This window comes from Mastigoproctus giganteus, chromosome 6, assembly GCF_048544385.1.
Source record: "Mastigoproctus giganteus isolate SK-2022 chromosome 6, ASM4854438v1, whole genome shotgun sequence".
Taxonomy (NCBI): domain Eukaryota; kingdom Metazoa; phylum Arthropoda; class Arachnida; order Uropygi; family Thelyphonidae; genus Mastigoproctus; species Mastigoproctus giganteus.
The window spans coordinates 199144795-199164210 of NC_143580.1; the positions used below are offsets into that span (position 1 = coordinate 199144795).

Genomic DNA, 19416 nt, shown 5'->3' on the forward strand with positions numbered 1-19416 from the left:
GAGCCTAAAATTGACGAGGCAATTAAAATATCTAGGCATTATGTTTGACTTTCAACTCACATGTTACATATCTATCAGAAAAGGTGAGGAAATTTATTGAGATGATTACTCGATTCACTAGGGTTGACTGGGCAATAAAAGATAAGGCGCTGAACTTGTTATATGAGTGTGTATTTATCCCCATGGTAACATATGGTGCACAAATTTGGTTTGAGCGTGTAAGTGGAAAAGTATTTACTAGAAAGCTCAGTTCCATTCAAAGGGTAATGCTCCTTAGAATGTGCATGGCATACAGAACTGTCAACCTCAGCTTTGCATATTGACTGAAAAATTGCTATTGATCTGCATTTGGTGTATTGTGCATTGGCTTAACTTCATCCACCGTGGCATTCCACGGTGGATGAAGGGAAAAATTTTTATGCAATCTGCCCTTTATCATAAACACTCCAATGCTCCTGCCAGACTTTTACCAAAGCATCCCAGATTCTTGCCTTTTCCTTCCTGGGATCTTCCAAGATGTCCACCTCTATATTCAGAAAAGAACAGGGAATGCCACAGCAGTTCCCAGTTACTGATTGGTAAAAGTAAAAGGTCCTCTTTTATTACTATAATATTTATTATAATTTCAGTTCATGTAAAGAGTAATAGGAACCATATTAATGCAAGGCAATAAGTGTAAAATAGTGAAATCAGTAATTTTAATGATAATCATTGTCATGATAGCTCAACATGCTTGACATTAGGCACCCCCCAGGATTTCATTGTAAAATTTTTCTAAATGTTTTGTGAGGCTAAGATTGTAGTGGTTTTTTATTTATTTTTTTTATGGCATTGCCAATCTTAAATTTAAGTGCTTTTTTTTTTTCTTTCACTTTAGAAATTTATATTAATTTAAAAGATGCTCATCATTTATATATAAAAAAAAAAAAAAAAAAAGATTTTGAAGGCTGTCATAAAAGGGTTTTTGGATATAGTGTTATATGTTAAAATGTGATAATGTGAACTCTTCGTGTTTGTGATTATCCTGACATTTTTTTTTGTTGATTAAAGTGATTTACAATTGCAAATTATTCTAGATGAGGAAATGTACAATAATGCCTGCAGCATGTCACCTATTATGTGGGTTGCACTACCAACTATTTTTACTAACTACATAAAGGGATTTTATGCTAAGCATTTGTAATAAAAAAATAATTAAATAATTTTACATTTATGAAATAATTTTAATATAGGTTAATAAATAAATGTATATCTATGTGGATTCATTGAGGAGCTCACTAACACTGCTACTTACCTGTGATAAGTTAATGCTAAAAGGTGGTAAATGTGAACAATGGGTTCCAGTCATGTTGAAACTCGGTTCGTCATTTCTAGAAATAAAAGAGATTCTCCCCCCCCCCCCACTATGAGATTATGAGACTGGTGTCTAGGCACAAGTTTCATAATCCTTGTAATGGACTTTGATATGCCATTTAAAAAAAAAAGAGAGAAATTTTATAATGATAATGTGTCAGTGTTTCTTATAGTTGTTTTATATTTAGCTTTAATTTTTGTATAGGAATTTCAAAAATAAATTTTAACTTAGTTTTTTATTTTTTTAAGAAGTTACTTTTTTGTGTTTGTATAGATTTAAATGGGACAAATTAGAATACAATGAAAAATTATATATAAAAGAGAATGTGATGCGGTTGCTATCATCTGTAAGTATCTTTTTTTTTCTTTCTTTTTTTTTTTTTTTTTTTGTATATGAAGTAAAACAATTTTCTATAAACATTAAAAGATTTAAAAGATTTTTTTTAGTGAGCTTGAAATTTTACTTTTATATTTATTTTCAGATATTAATAACAGAATTTATAATTTTATATTAATTGATACATCCTGATTGAGGACATTACTTGTGGAAAAAGTCAAATCAAATCATGAGAATGTTGAGATAAAAAGCATATTTTAACTAGTTAAAATGAAATAATATTTTAAAGTCTAAATGCTAGAATTTCACAATGTATAGTTAGTCTGGATAAAGTACTTATGAACTGAAAAGTATATCAGTTTTAAGTGATTAAAAAATCCTTCTATATTTTGATAATTAAGGTCCCGGGGGAGGTTTTTTTTTTTTTTTTTTTTTTTTTTGCAGTCATATACTAGTAGTGCTAGTTAATAATGGGCTGTGTATTTTCTGTGATTGTGTATGGGCTCATTCTTGCAACATATGTGGGGGCTATGCATTACCCAAGGAACACCGCCAGCCCAAGACAAGATACAAGAAAGCCATTACTCATTAAAAAATAAATAACTAAATAAAAATCAAAAAATAATATGTACATAATTTATAATACACTCATATCATACTCTTCCCACTACCACAAGGTACAGATTTAGCTGTCCTTTAAATTTAAAAGTCTCAGGGAGGCAGTTTATTTTAGTGGTCAAAAACATGCTTTATTAAATACAGTGCTTCTACTTGTCCTGTATTTGCTATATGGGAGTGCAAGCCAAAAGTTCCAGGACTGGTTCAGCAACAGAGGGCTAGGCTTATCTTAATCACAGGTGACCATTGGTCTCTCCACAATTTAGCCCCCTCCCTGCAGAATTTATGTGGTCCCCTTCACTAATGATAGCTAAAAGCTGCCACTTGAGAGTCTAAAATGTATTTGGTGCTGATATTCGGGGTTCCATTTGTAAGTTAAGTGGGCTGAATTTTTGCTAAGTGACAACCATCCTCCACTTGCACTTTAATGATGGTGGGACTGTTAGTAACCCTGGATATATCCCTATGTTCAGGAGCAAAAGCATCGCACTTAGTATATTGGAGGTCACCAACCAGGTGTGAACCAATGTAAGCAAGAATCAAGGTGTAGCATCCATGCTACACAGAGGAATAGCACACCTTTTCTGTCAACAGGCAATACTAGGTGGTATTGCCTGTTGACACAGATTGCTCTCATTCATTGTAATATTACTACCATTTTGCTTGCTGACGACTTGAAGTGGTCTCCAAAACAAAGCTCTGACATCTTCCTATATCTTTTATCATGCAGCATGTGTCACGTGTTTGAGGTTATGATGGGCACTGTGGTGAGATGCAATGTTCTTTTCATTTTGAGTACAGCTTTACAACAGTTTTCCAAGCTTTCTGCTAAATAGACCACTGGGCCAAATCTGTTGGTAACTCTCTAGGAGGCATATGTAACTGCTGAATATATTCTTACTGTGTGTGTGCTATAACAAAAATTTCATTGATTTATATATGTTATTCTCTTCCCCTAAATTTTATCTTATATGCCTCAATGTACCTTGGATAGTCAAACTGATGAGACTAAACTTATCCGCAAAAAGACCTTCCCATATTCTACCTAATTGACTTAACAAATATACATGGTCTCGATTCCATTCTCAGTGATGTTCATTTCCCTCTTCAATCTGCCAAGTCCCACTTACTTTTTTTTCACAGAATATCAGTTACTTCAACCACTACTCATCTCATTTGTCCAAATTATTCACTCAATGATTCTTTTTGCTCTAAAGATGGTACTTATTTGTATGTCTGCTCTGGTATTCCTTGTCAAAGGCTTCATAATCTGGAATCTCTCCTGTTTGATCTTGGCTGGCTTCTATCAGACTCATCTGCTACCTCTGTCGTTTTCCTAACTGTAGGAATTAGTTGAAACTTTGACTTGCTTTGACAATCATTATATTTCTCGTACTGAAGTAAAGTAACTTCTTAGTGATTTTTAATATTCACAACTCCAGCTGGTAGAGATGCTAAGGCTTTACTCTCGCTATTGACCTTACACAACTTCTTCATTTACCAACTAGGATATCAGACTGTCCCAACCACGTACACCTAAACAACTCCTGTTCTTTTCCTCACCAACAATCCTTCAAAATACATAGTTAATGTTAGTTTTTTTTTTTTATTTTGCCCTTATGGGTAGCACAGTTGGTAGAATTGCCGTCTTCCCCACACTGGGTGGAAAAGACCTGAATTTGATTCCTGTTGATGATCTGAGGGATATTTATGGACCTTTTTCACAACATGGCTGAGTTAATTAGCCTCGGGCAAAGGTAGCATGGTTTTTCCCTCCTGGAAACTCGAATTTTAGTCCATCAAACAGATAATCGATCACAGAACACATGCAATTTACAGAGAATATGCATGAAGCAATATAGCTCTAGTCACTAATGCCCCTGAAACTCTATTACAGCAACAATGTTAGTTTTCTTCTAGGTATCTCAGTTTGCAACTTGGTGATGGGCTCTTCTTCAGTGGACTTCTCTCCCATAGCCATTCTCAGCCTCGTGTTATTTTGGCATTACAAGTTTGCATGATTTCTATTCCTCTTTTCAGGCGCCTCCATAACCAGGTGGACAAGAGCAGCAGCAGTGCGTAGCACACGCTTCTTGATTAGACCGGGGTTCGAGCCCGTCACCACCAAATACGGAGGATGCGGAAAGGTCAGGGAATGACCACCGCATATCCTGGAGCAATATGGCCTTAGTTGCAAATGCTCCTAAAAACCAAATAACAACAACATTCCTCTTTTCTTTGGACTACTGTTTTAAATCTTCTGATCCTAATATTTGCTCATATCAGTGAAATTATTCTTGGAGGGATGAAATCCTTATTCCATTCTAACTCCATACTGTTTTCCTTTATCCAAACCATGGTTTATCCAAATGTGCAAAGGCTGTTCAAGATAAGAACAGCCTTTGCACATTTTACAGCTTTATTTTTTGTCTGCACTAAAGCTTGTAACAGTTTCAGAATGTTAATAATTAAAACCAACTAATTGAACAAGATGAGAGTAGGAAACTTGCTCTTTGTTCAAATGATAGTTGGGGCTTCTGGTCTCTGGACAGGTTAAAACTTCTGTCCACCCATACTTCCATCTCTGTTACATCCTAATGGTTTTGTTGCTTTTCATCTAAAGACAAGCAGCCAAATGGAATGCAGAAAACTTCCAATTTCTGCTTGTTTGGATTCAGTATATTGTTCACTTGAACAATATATTGCTGAAACCTATTTCAGTAATCTGTCTGTGACTAGTTTCAGTGATTTCTGAAACTGCTCATGGTAGTGCCTTTTGAGTTTTTAATGAATAATAGATTTGCTTTCTTGTTGATGTTATTCAATTAAAAACAATACTAGTAATTTTAAGTCTACTTCTGGATAATAATGCCATTTCTAAAGGAACGATAAGCCAGAGCCTGTCACTGGAGAAACAAAGCTTCCCCAAGACAAAAATATATATATAATGCAGAGAAACATTTATAATCATATTATTACAGTGTATTTCTTTAATGTGTGCATGACCAGATAAAAAAATAATAATAATAAATTTAAGCAGAAATATCTATTGGTTGCCATGCCATAAACTCCTAAATTTAGCGTGGAAAAATCCAAAATATTCTTAAGTTACATTGCAAGTTTTTAATATTTTTTTAAATAACTATTGCCATTATAAATATGATATTTTAGCATTATAAAATCAGTATAATTATTGAACAACAACAAAAAAAGGTTCAATGCAAAGTATTTATAAATGTCTGTGCTGTAAACTTATTACTTCTCTATTAATGAAATTTTCATTCATTTGATGAGATTTAACCTGTTTCTTTCTAATATGTACTTCACTATACTGCAGAGAGTATTTATACAGTTCTGGTTAATAATTTTTTGAGAATAACATATATAAAAAAAAATTATATAAACTCTTATAATTGTATAAGACCAGTGCAATCTTTATGCTTACTTTTAAAATTTCTTCATCTACAAGGTAGTGAATGATTATTTATTATTATTTTTTTTTTTTTTTAGGGAACTGATAGTATCTTGAATGAGCAAAAACATATTAAAGATGCTTTAACTCGCATTGTTGTTGAGATGATTACAAGAGAATGGCCTCAGCAGTGGCCTTCACTGTTACAAGAACTTAATAACCTCTGTTTGCTTGGGGTAAGTTTTGTTTGTGTAATGCTTAGTGGTGAATAACTTTGGTTAATTGAGGATGTTATCTGAATTTCTTAATGTGAATTTTTCCATGGATTGTACCAGTGAAATACAAAAATGAGTGTATGAAATTAATTCTTACAAATTTTCTGTTAAAATCATAGAGAAAACCTTTTGATCTCATTGATTGTTATTTGTGAACACACACATGCCAAACACATTATGAACTCTAGGGTCAGGATTTTGGTTATGTAAACCATGAGCTTTATCTGTGATCATGGCCATAATTGCATAAACAACATTCTATTTTATGTCACATTTCAAAATCAAGATAGCATGATAAAAGTATTCAGTATGGGGCGTGCAAATTTATTTCTCTCATTGTTTTTGTATTGTATCTCATTGTATTTTTTTTTTTTTATCACTGTACCATAAGGTACTATTGATATGATAAAATATGCTGAAAATGCAAAAACAGCAGAAAGTGGTTTATAGTTAGTGAGACATATGCATGTTTCACTAATTATAAATCACTTTCCACTGCTTTCACATTTTGTTAAAAAAAAAAAAAAAAACATAGTTTAAGTTAATTAAAAGAAACTTTTGCTGCACATATTTATTTCCAAAACAGGTTGGCAGTAATACTCTGACCATATTAGCATTAGCATTAGTAGAAGCATTTGATGCAAGAAAGCAAGCTTATGCAGCATCAGCCAAAAAAAAAAAAACCCCAGTTCCACTTCACCCCTCTGTTCGTTCAAAATACCTGTCCAGCTGAGCCTTAAACTTAAGCTTCGCCTGGCTAAAGGCAAATTTCCGCACGTCTATCCTACATCTGTCTTTCCTCAATTTGAATTTATGCCCTCTCAAGTGATTATTCTGAGCGAGAGGAAGAATCCCATCAGCATTGAGCATGCTCAAACCATTCAAGGCTTTATACACCTCTATCAGATCACCTCGCTGGTGCCTAGTCTCCAGACACTGTAATTTGCAAAACTTAAGCCTTTCTTCGTAAGAGCACCCCTGTGTTCCATTCACTAATCTTGTTGCCCTTCTCTGTACTCGTTCCAGCAGCTCTACATCCTTCTTGAAATGAGGCCTCCAGACCTGTATACAGTACTCTAGGTGTGGCCTGACCATTGCCTTATACAAGGGAATAATCACCTCCTTATCCCTGCTAGAAAAATTCCTATATATCATTGACAACACACCATGAGCTACTCTTGCAGCCCGTCTGCACTGCTCAGAGAACTTCATATCTGCCTGCACAACCACCCCAGAACCCTTTCATTCTCTACCACTGACAGTGTAGTACCACAGAGTTGATACGTTGCTCTGGGGTTGCTGTTTCCCATGTGTAGTACTTTACATTTGTCAATGTTAAACTTCATTTGCCACCTCTCAGCCCGTCTGCTCAACCTTTCCAGATCCTATTGCAGCAGCATAGTGTCAGTAGTGTCCTTGATAACCCTGCCTACCTTTGTATCATCTGCAAACTTCGACATTAAGCTTGATATACCCTCATCAGTATCATTTATGAATACAGAAAACAATAATGGACCCAACACTGAGCCCTGAGGGACTCCACTAATAACATTAGTCCACGACGAGCAGTGTCCATTGATTACCACTCTGTCTTCTCCCCCTCAGCTACCCCTTTATCCACAGCAGCAATTTGCCTCCAATGCCACACTGCTCCAGTTTGTGCAGCAGTCTTCCATGTGCAACAGTATCAAAAGCCTTTCTAAGATCCAAGTATATAATATCAAAGTTATTCCCTTCATCCAGTTCCTTTGTGACTGCATCATAGTATCCAATCAAATTGGTCAGGCAAGACTTCCCCTTAACAAAACCATGCTGTGTCCGAGCTATAGCTGAAGTCTTGTCTAAATGATCCTGCAGTGCTTCTTTAACTAGTGCCTCCATTAATTTTCCTGGAACAGAAGTTAAACTCACAGGTCTATAATTACTTGTGTCAGCCTTTGATCCTCCTTTGTGAATTGGGGTGACATTTGCACATCTCCAGTCTGTGGGTACCTCCCCTGAGTCCAAGGAAGCTCTCATAATTATGGCTAAGGGTTTGCTTACTTCCTTTGCTGCCTCTTTTAATATAACTGGATAGATCCCATCCACCCCGGGTGCCTTTCTTGTGTTTATCTTCAACAATTTCTCCTCCAGTTTACTCTCAGTTATTACAAGATTCTCTAGCTTACTGCTAGAGTTGAATACACCTCTGGCTTTCCCCTCGCTAAATAACTCCTCATGTGTGAATGTCGATGCAAAATATTCATTTTGTTTGTTAGCTACCTGAGTAGGATCATCAACAGTTGACCCATCGATATCAAGTGGACCAATCTGATTCATCCCCTTCCTTCTAGAGTTTACATAAGTAAAGAACTCTTTGCTGTTTTTCTTTGCATCCCTTGCCAAAGATTTCTCGTAATCTGCCTTCGCCTGCCTAACCTCCTTTTTAACTTGGTTACAGATCAACTTGTATCTATCATAGGCTTCTGTGTCATGTGTTAATTTGTATGTATCCCATGCATGTTTCTTCTCTGCCATATGCCTCATCAGTTCATCTGACATCCATTTAGGCCTAAACCTTGAACAATATTTCTTAGTTGGTATGTAAAGCCTAGTAGCTTCCAAGATAAGTTCTTTGAATGCTTCCCATTTTGCATTTGCTGTTGGTAACATCATCAGTTGGTCCCACTGTATAGAATTTAAATACTGTCTCAGTCCATCGTAGTCGCCTTTACGAAAGCAATAACCCTTCCCTTTACCCCTAATGGTAGTTACCTCTTTGAGTAAATCCCACTTCAGCACACTGTGATTACTGCCACCTAGTGGTTCATTTATCTGCAGATTCTTAATGCATGAAGAATCACTGCTGATAATCAAATCAAGAGTATTCCTACCTCTAGTTGCCTCCTGAACATGCTGATGTAGAAAACAATCATCCAATAAATCCACAAAAGCCTTGCTAGTGTGTGAGTGACCAGCCCCCAAATTCCAGTCAATATCTGGGAAATTAAAATCTCCCATATGGCCATAATACTCTGAATGTGATAGTGCAATGAGTCCTTGACTGTCACCCTTACATTCATTATTTTCCTCCATGAAGGGGATAAAGATATCTCCTTCCCTGTTAAATCTTTAGCCATATCACAAGTAAGTTCTCTTTCCTTGTTTCTTTGAATGCTTGCTTGATACCTTCAGACTACCTCCTCTTGGTCTATTATTCATTTTTCTTCAAGTATCTGTTTAACTAAACTCCCTTTTTCAGTCCTTTCTGTGTGGCTACACAGCCTTAATTTTCTTTCACTTATGTTTGATTGGATAGTCATTATTCCAAGTGTTTCCCCCCCCCCTTATTTATAATATTTATTTGCCATTACTTCCATATGTTATAGTTTTTCTTTTTAGTTTATTTCCCATGTAAATAAGTGGGAGCTGTGCTTGCTCATGAAAGTACATACCTCATATGCTGGTATAACTGTCAAGGATATGGTTCCCTTTAGCTGAGCAAATCAGCTATGGTGTCTTCCAGTATATGAGGTATGTGTTTCCATGAGTGAGAGCAATTTCCACTTTTTTACATTGGGAATAAATCAAAAAGAAATAGACTATAGCTTCGTTTATTTTTCTTAAAACTCTCATTATCTGAAGATTTTTGATCAATTCCTTTATTTATTTTATTTTTTTCCCAGGTCTCAGCTCTCTAGATTATAAACAGTTATAAACCTGTGTTTTAAACGGTTAATTTCTCTTTTGCTCCAAATTAATTTAACTGACTTCCTGCTTTACTAATTCTGTTGTTCATTTCCATGTCTAATTTTCCTTCTTCATTAAAGATTGTTCCTAGACATACAAAATCACTAACTTGTTCAAATTTTTCTTATTTAGTCCACATTCTAAATTTTTCCTGTTTCTGTCAACTTTCATAAATTTTGTTTCTGATAATTAATTTTCATACCAAATACCTTTCTGTAATTTGCTTAAGTGCAAATATTTGATCATGGTATCTCCTATTTGGTCTAAAACCTGTTCTTCCTTAAGTTTACATTCACAAAATACTTCTGATCCTTTTCTCTAAAATATTTGCATTTTAATGAAACATTAAGGAATGTAGTTCCTCTGTAATTGCCACATTCAATTTTATTTCCCTTTTTATATTGGAGCATTTGAAAAGTTCATGGCCTGAGTGGAAGAATTCAATTGAAGAGTCTAGTAACATGTTACTTTTCAAAAAAAGTAGCATTGGTGCTTTTTATGTTGTAACATTGTGGCAAAAGTGTATAGACTCCAAAGGGGAGTCTATATACTTTTGCTACCGATGCTACAATGCATTGATTCCAGCTATGAAGATTTTCTCTTGGGCCTCCAGGAATGTATCCCCTGCAGCAAAAACATCACTGTCATGGGAAAATGGATGCCAACCAGGTATTATTTCAAATTAGGAAATAGATGAAAGTCCAATGGTGCTAGATCTCATGAATTTGGGGGGAATTGTCCAAGATTTCAAAGCGCTATTTGTGCAGTGCAGCCATCACAGTGACAGGCTCGTAAGCAGGCATGTTGTCCCGATACAGCAAGACTCCTTTCAGTTTTCTTCGGAATTTGCCTTTGATATTTTCATGCGAACTCCTCACAGGGTCTGTGTAATATGCCCCTGTTGTTACTGTGGTATTTTTTTGAGGGAAGCTCAGTAGCAGCACTCCATCAGCATCCCAAAAAATGAATGCCATCAATTTTCCAGCAGAAAAAATTCACTGAGCTTTCTTTGGCGGGAGGAGAAGAGCTGTGTTTCCACTGTTTAAACTGCTTCTTTGACAGTGATGGACCCACATTTTATCTATTGTCACAAACCTTTCAAGGAAATTTTCTGGATCTGGTTGAAAACAATGTAAATGTTTACTTGATGGCTCTTGTGTGTTTTTGATCTGCTGTCAACAACTTTGTGACCCATCATGCTGACATCTTTTTAATGGTGTGGTATGCATGTTCAGATGAGATGCCCAAGATGCTGGCAATGTACCAAACCTTCACTCGTTGATCACTCTCTCCATATCATACACACTTTCAACTTCTGGAGTGATGAGTGTTGTATGTATTCCACAGTTGTGGGTCATCTTCTTAGCACTCCCCCCCCCCCCACCATTTAATTTCTGCTGCCCACTTCTTAACCATGGAATGAGAATGGGCATTCTCCCACAGTGTTGTAACCATATCCTCTTGAATTGTCTTTGGCATTAGTCCCTTTTTTATCCAAATATTGGATGACTGTGCGGTGACTGATTTTGTACATCTTTCCTCATTCACCAGCTTTGTTGACTTCAGGACCTGTAATTAAAAAAGACGTTATTGAAACTGCATAAAAGTTGGTGGATTACTATTTAAAGTATTATACATTAAGTACAGAAAATTTTAACACTGTACCACTATCCTTTCATACTTGGGCCATGAACTTTTCAAACTCTCCCTCATATATTGGTGTTATTAATGCCTTGTTTCTGAGCTTGTCTTTTGGGGGGGGGGAACATATGGGTAATGTGATGTGGTTGGCATTAGTGCTACCCTGGTGGCACTAGTTTTCCCTCTGCTTTCAGGATTTCAGGTCTAATTTCACCTACTTTCTTGCTGTTTTTCAATAATTGATATTTTCCATTGCTTTTATACCTTAAAAATAGAGATGATGTTCAAAATTTCTCCCATTTCAATATTATCATCTTTTTCAGCTCCTTCATTAGTAACTCAGAGTATTTACTCTGAATTTCTAAAATATTCTTCTCTTTAACTTTTCCCTTATTATTTTTGATTACCATATTTGGTTCTTCCACGCTTTCTCAGATTTTAACTAAATGCCAAAACATTTTACCACCACCTTTCTTGCAGGGTTGTTAGATACCATGTAACAACCTACAAGAAATAGGTGGAGGTTATTGCTGGGCTGCACATTGTACATTTGGATTAAAAACTCTTTCCAGACTTTTAAAATCTTATATTGTACAACTCTACGATTTGTCTCTCACTGATTGTGTCTAATTAGCTGACAGCTATTAGTATTCAAACCATCATATTCATATAAATTCAGAAAGTAAGCAGATTATTTTCTAGTCTTAAACTATTGAGTTTAAAGATTTATATAATGTACAGTTTGAATAAAAATAGCTATCATTCATGATTAGGAACAAGCATGGAGAAGAAGATTATCTGAATATCATTGAAACTATCCCATTGTAACGTGTGAATTTTTATTGACATAGGGAAGCTGTGGCAAAGCTTTCCATTATTAATTCAGTTCATGTACTGCTTCATTTTTATATATATAACTTAAGGCTTAGCATGTGATCCAAAATCCAAATATTACTGTATTATTGAAATTCTACAAGTTAACTTTTTGATTTATAGAGTTGACCTGTTGATTTATAGAGTGGTACATAAAACTTTGACACATTCCTATATTTCTTAAAAAACTAATTTATTCATTAATTGTTAAAAATGTTACAAATTTCCATGCTCAGATCCTTGGAAAACATTCTTATCTTACGTTATGTTCAATACATTCTCCAATTTGATAAACAAGTTCCTAAAAGCTTTGAAATAATATTATGATGCATCTTCATCAATTTCATGACACAGTTGAAAAACTGTGGCTCTCAAGTGCAATTGTGGACCTAAGAGCCATAATTGTTCCATGGGTTTCCTGCAGAACAAATCTTTTAAGAAACTTCATAATAAAAAATCACATAAGCTCAAGTTTGGACTTAGGTGGCCAAAAATTCTTGTTGAAATGATCAGGATAACAATATGACAGTATGCATGGCCAAAAACAGTGTGCAAAAAAATCCAAGGTAACTAGGGTTCGTACCTGAGCTGTGTGCATACATGGATGTACAGTGATTTTAGAAGTGCCATGCACTAAATATTTTGTGCGCCAATGCATTCTGAAATGCAACCAAAAATTTCTCCAAGAAAAATGTACCTCCTAACTCTTATTGATAAGAGATTGCATTGTCTTATCTTATTGAAAATTTGGGGTAAAAAATCTAAATCAGGAATCATCTACCTCAAGTAGTATTGTAATTAAAAATGAATGATTCTTTCATATACATTTGTGTACGCCTTTTAATTATTACTTGTAATTTTTATTTACTTATTTTTCATTTTCAAATAAAATCATCTTTATGAATAATAGAGAAAAAAAAAATGGTGGAAATGTTCTCTTATATATATTGACTTTACTGATATAATTTTCTCCTAATGCATATATTTGTATATGACATCTGAAATAATTGAATAAAATTGATTTTTTATATAAATAAAACCTACAAAAATATCAAATAGACAGAAGGAAAGATTCACTTATATATTTAATCCTTAGTTTTTATTAAAGACCTCTAATTTTAATTTAAAACCAAAGAAACTTGCTCATTGAAAAGTCGTAATTTTTTTTTTTTTTTTATGTTACTGAAAATAAACAGTACTAGTCTTTGAGTTTTTATGGGATAATTCATTTGCATTCTCAAGAACTTTTACATAATTGCTTTTTATTATGTGATTCAAGGATTATTTTCTGAAATTCACTGTGCACTTTATAAATTTGTTAAACTGTCAAGAATGGTTTCGTATTGCTAATTTTATATTTATAAATTATTTTTAATCTAATAGTTAATTATTTAATCATGGATATTTATATCTGTGATTAAATCGCTTATTTTCCAATTCATGTATAAAAATCACAATCAAGTAATAACAATGGTTTTTTGTATGGCAATGAGCCCACTCAATAGTGTGAGGCAAGTATGCTAAGTGATACTCGTTCTGTGCAGTGAGTAAAAAAATTAGAGGGAACTATGAACCCGACATTAGCTGTATATGGCTTGCCACCATCTTGCATAAATTTCAAGATGTCCTGGGAAGCAGAATGCTATGAGCTGCAGTAAAATGTATATTCTGAAGCATGTTCAATTACTGCTGTGAGTCAACAGTTTCATTGAAGATAGGTCAAAATGACTTGACACTGCTAACCACACTCATGGCTACTTTTATCATGAAGCTGGCAAGAAGGTTTTGTTGGCCAAAACCATACATTATGCTCATTAATAGTCCTGTCAAAGTGAAAATAAACATCTCTGAAAACCAGTTTTTATGTAACTCTGCATTTCTCCCCATCTTCCCACTAGACCGAAATGAACTCATTTCTGTAATCTTATATGGAAACATTTTCGAATATAATTGAAGCATTCATTGAACAGAATGCCAAGAGGTATTCCAAGTTCATGAACTGCTTTTCTTATTAACTTTCCAAGGTTATTCTGCATTGCAACTCAGTGGGTTGAAACATTTTCTAGAGAATGAATACTGTCCATGTGAAGTTGTTCTTTTACATGGTCTTCCTCATCCAACTGCTAGGACAAAGTATTGTGTTCCTTGCAGGTGTCCAATAAATTTCAGAAAAACCCAGAATCTTCTCTCTGCAGCAGTTCTGATGTTTTTGTTTTGGATGAAAAACACATGATGTCTCTATTCATTGCATGTGAAGTTCTGTGCCTTATTACTGCTCTCTGGCAAATTTTCCAGAAACTACTGCAGGCTACCATCAACTCTAAATGAAATTCAAGTAATAGTTCAGTTTTAATTGATGTGCCACCTTGTATGATCAATAAGTAATCATATCTTTTTGATCTAGTGACTTGCTTTAGTAGTATTTTTTTTATTTTTTTTTTTATGTAAACCCCAAACACGAGAGGTATTAGAACCTATAGTACTTAGTACCGTGCTTGGGTTGGAGGTTGAGAAGACGAAAGAAGATATTTGTTGACATTGGACTTGAACTTCTGTAGACTGTAATTTTCAGGAAATACGTATGAAGGAAGGTTGTTCCAGAAAACGGCAGTTGAATGAATAAACGAGGAAGATGAAAAGTTGGTTCTGTGAGTTTGGAGTTGGACAGTAAATGGATGTTGGCTGGTGGCGGCACGTGTTCGGACTGTTTTGAAAGAGAGAGCAGGAATTATAGAAGCCAATTCAGAAGAACAGTGCCCATGGAAGTATCTGTAGAAGAGGCATGCAGCAGAAACAGTACGTCTATGAGAAAGCGAGTGGAGAGACTCTGTTAGAGATGAATCATTAATTAACCCAACTGCCCTCCTCTGAATGGAATCAAGAAGCCTGAGAGAGGTTTTGGGGGCACCACCCCAGATGTGGGAACAATATTCCATGGCAGGGCGGATTTGCGATTTATATCTTTATCATTGGTGTGTCCACTATTTATATGTGACAGTAGCTTTCTCATGTTTAAGTTATAATTATGATTAACTTAGTTTGATGTGATCTTTTTATGTATAATTAGCAACTGATGCTGGCATTTCTTATAGGAAACGCAAAAGGAACTTGTGCTACTTATATTTTTAAGGCTGGCAGAGGATATTGTAGCACTTCAGAATGTTCCTAGACAGCGAAGAAGAGAAATTTATCAAGCATTGACTTCAAATTTAAGAGAGATATTTAATTTCTTCCTTGCCTCACTCCTTGAACATTATGACAAATACACTTCTTTGGTAAGATGTATTTCATTGATCATTTTTACCTAATGTTAATGAGAGTTTACTCTGTTTTATTCTCTGTTCAACCATTAATTTAGATTTCTTTCTGTAAAGTTTATCCATTTATATGCTAGAGTATTAGGGAGAGGATCCGCTGTTGCAGTATAGTGTAATTGCCACCTTTGTGGAAATGTTACTTCAATCATGGACCAGAGGAACTTTTGTCAGTCCCTTTCACTTAGGGCTGAGTTTGTTAATCTTGGGATTTTTCATCTCAAACATGCAATCCAGCTTGGTAACCCTGTGAATTGTGAACCCCCATAATTTTGCAAAGGAATTTGTATAACTATAATAATAAAAAACTAACCCTGTAAGGAATTGGCAACAGGTCAGTAACATTGATAATGAAATATAGTTTGCTAATATTAACTCTGTTTTGTAATTGGTGAGTCAACATATAAGAAATATGAAGAAAATCTGCTTATTTTATGGTTAAAATTTATGGGCATTAAAGTATCTCTTTTATTTTATTTCAATAGCACTGGCCAACAAAAAACAAATTTGCACTTTTTGTTCTTTCTCATAATAAAATATTATCCATATGTACTTTATAGTACTGAAAATGAATATGATCTTAAAATTTTGTTATCACATCTGGTTTTTGAGGCAACATCTTTGTTTACTACTTTATTCACATCATTTAAAGGGCTTTGACAAAGCATGAATTATTATGAGCATAAAATGTTTTGAACCGTTATCTGGTCTTGTGTGATGTTGTGAACTCTGGAACCTAACTGCGCTGACTCTCTTTAAAAATTACAGCTGTCAGTTGCAGGCTCCGAAAAAAACGATAAGTGTTTGCCTTTTTATTTACATAATTGTTATTTTATATTGTACTTAATACGTAGTCTTATAGTTATAGATACGCTAGTTATTTTTATTTTAATTTAGATAAACAGTTTTTGTAGATATACGTAATACTTAATAACCGTTATTTCGTTCGAATCTTGCAGTCATTGTTTTTGTATATAGTGGTAGGGAATTCAAATTTTTAATTGAGGTAGTTAGGTAGCTCTAACGTATAATTTATAGAGTATTACACTTCACTGTTTCTATTAGATAGCATAGTATTGACATTTAATTAATTTAATTTATTGATCTTATTAATTTAAAGTATCACGCCCCAAACTAGAGCAGCAAAGCAACGGGCTCAAAGTGGCAGGAGTGCTGTGACTCGGGGGAGAACTGAGGGAGGTGATTCTACAACGCATCACAGCCTAAAAAAATGTGCAACTTGTGAAATGTTTGCCGAACTCTCTGGAACGGAACATGATATTGCCATGGGGGATGTCTTTGTGCGTGCGCAATGTAAGGAGTGCAAAAAAATGAGGTGACAACTCAGCGTTGTTATGGGCCTATATGAGAGTTTGAAGGACAGAGTGGATGCCCTCGAAAGATCTAAATTGAGGGGCCCATCAGGCTCTCAGCTGCCCACATCAACGCCAGAGCTTGCACTTGGTCATTACGCAACACAGTGGCAACCCCCAAGGCAGAATGCGCTGGTCCCTCAGGAACTAGTAGTTGTTGGAGACTCTATTGTCAGGGAAACGGGAAACATGCTTTGTAAAAAGGATAGGTGGAACAGGACCAGGGTATGTCTGCCAGGGGCAAAGGTTGATGACGTTGTAGAGCGGATATCATATTTTAAGGGCATAAAAGGTGATATAGTTGTACACGTTGGCAATAATGATACTAGGAGTAGGAGACCGGCAGAATTACTTAACAAGTACAGGTCACTGTTGAACAAAACCCGAGAATTAGGGTTGAATTTGAAAGTGTCTGCAATTCTGCCCAGACATGATAGAAGGGAGTATATGATGAGAGCCTTGTCGATCAATTCGGCCTGGAAAGAATGTGCAAGGCTCAAGGGGTAGAATTTTTTTCAGCCTGGACTGTACTTGTTAACAGGAGAGACTGCTTCTATAGGGATGGGATACACTTAAATAGAAAGGGTGCAAGAATATTTGCTGATGCTATCGAGACAGTGTTAGGTGGGTCGGAAAACTGCTAGCTTGGGGGGGATACAAGGACTAATAGTTTAACAGTAGCCGAAGGCAGAGGTGAAGGTGATTCTTGCACAACTTCTATTAGAATAAGTAGCGACCTGGAGCGTGGGGTGTTGGGGGTTTCAGGGACGGATGGCAGTCATCCTGAAATAGGTGGGTAAATGGGATGTGTTAGGGTAACTAAGAGTAGGAGTAGGAGCATGTATGCTTGCATGTATACCAATTCTAGAAGTATAGTAAATAAATTTGATGAATTTTAAGTGTTGGTCAAGACATCAAAGGCGGATATTGTTGAGATAGCAGAGACTTGGTGTCACACAGATATAAGGAATGCTGAACTGGAATTTGGGGAGTGCAATGTGTACATAAAGGATAGACAGGATAGAAAGGGAGGGGAGGAGGTGTTATGCTGTTAATTAAGAAAAACATAAAATCAAAAGAAGTGCATCCAGTTGATTTGATATAGATGAACAGTGCACTGTTGAGTCAGTTTGGTGTGACATAAGCACTGCGAAAGCAAAAATAACAGTAGGAGTGTGTTATAGGCCTAATGACTCGCATGAGTACAATGAACAATTGTACAGAGAAATAGAGTGGGCTAGTAAATCGGAATGTCTTATAATGGGGGATTTTAACTTCCCAGATATTGACTGGAACTTGTGGGTTGGTCACTCACACACTAGTCAGACTTTTGTGGATTTATTGGATGATTGTTTTCTGCAGCAGCATGTTCGAGAGACAACCAGAGAAAGTAATACTCTTGATCTGGTTATCAGCAGTGGTCATTCGTGTATTAAGAATTTGCAGATAAAGGAACCACTAGGTGGCAGTGATCAAAGTGTACTGATGTGGGATTTACTTAAAGATTTAATTACCATCAGGGGTAAAGGAAAGGGTTTTTGCTTCTGTAAAGGTGAGTACAGTGGTCTCCGACAGTTTTTAAATTCTGTACAGTGGGATAAACTTACGATGTTACCAACAGTAAATTCTAAGCGGGAAGCATTCGAGGAATTAATCGTGGAAGCTACTAAAAGTTTCATACCTATTAAGAAATATTATTCAAGGTTTAGGCCTAAATGGTTGTCAAATGAACTAATGAGACTCGTGACAGAGAAGAAAAATGCATGGGATGCATAAAAATTATCAGGCGACACAAGCCTATGGCAGATATAAGCTAGTCTGTAATCAAGTCACAGAGGTTAGGCAGGCGAAGGCAGATTACAAGAAATCTTTGGCAAGGATTTCATTACTTATATAAACTCTAAAAGGAAGGGGATGAATCTGATTGGACCACTTGATATCGATGGTTCGACTGTTGATGATCCTGCTCAGAAAGCAAACAAACTGAATGAGTATTTTGCATCTACATTCACACATGAGGAGTTATTAAGGTTTGAAAATGCCAGAAGGTTATCAAATTGTAGCAGGATGCTTAATGATTTTGTAATAACTGAGAGCAAAGTGGAGGAGAAATTGTTGAAGTTAAACATAAGAAAGGAACCTGGGGTGGATGGGACCTATCCAGTTATATTAAAGGAGGCGGCAAAGCAACTAAGCAAACCCTTAGCCATAATTATGAGAGCATCCTTGGACTCTGAGGAGGTCCCCATGGACTGGAGATGTGGTTACAAAGGAAGTGGATGCAAAAAATAATTTTGATATCATATACTTGGATTTTCAGGAAAGCTTTTGACACCGTTGCACATGGAAAACTACTATACAAATTGTACTAAAATGGATAAAAGGATGGTTGAGTGGGAGAAGACAGAGAGTGGTAATCGATGGGTGCTGCTCTTCGTGGACTAATGTTATTAGTGGAGTACCACAGGGTTCGGTGTTGGGTCCACTGTTG

General features: G+C 35.6%; 1 protein-coding gene across 1 annotated transcript in view; it reads left to right on the top strand.

Annotated features, from left to right (window-relative positions):
- Positions 1–19416, top strand: part of Ranbp21 (exportin-5-like protein Ranbp21) — a 246751-nt gene that overhangs the window by 17369 nt on the left and 209966 nt on the right. Inside the window, exons 3-5 of the mRNA XM_090376372.1 lie at positions 1628–1700; positions 5819–5956; positions 15331–15513. Of these exons, the coding sequence (XP_090232498.1) occupies positions 1628–1700; positions 5819–5956; positions 15331–15513 (394 nt within the window). The remainder of the gene's footprint in view (positions 1–1627; positions 1701–5818; positions 5957–15330; positions 15514–19416) is intronic.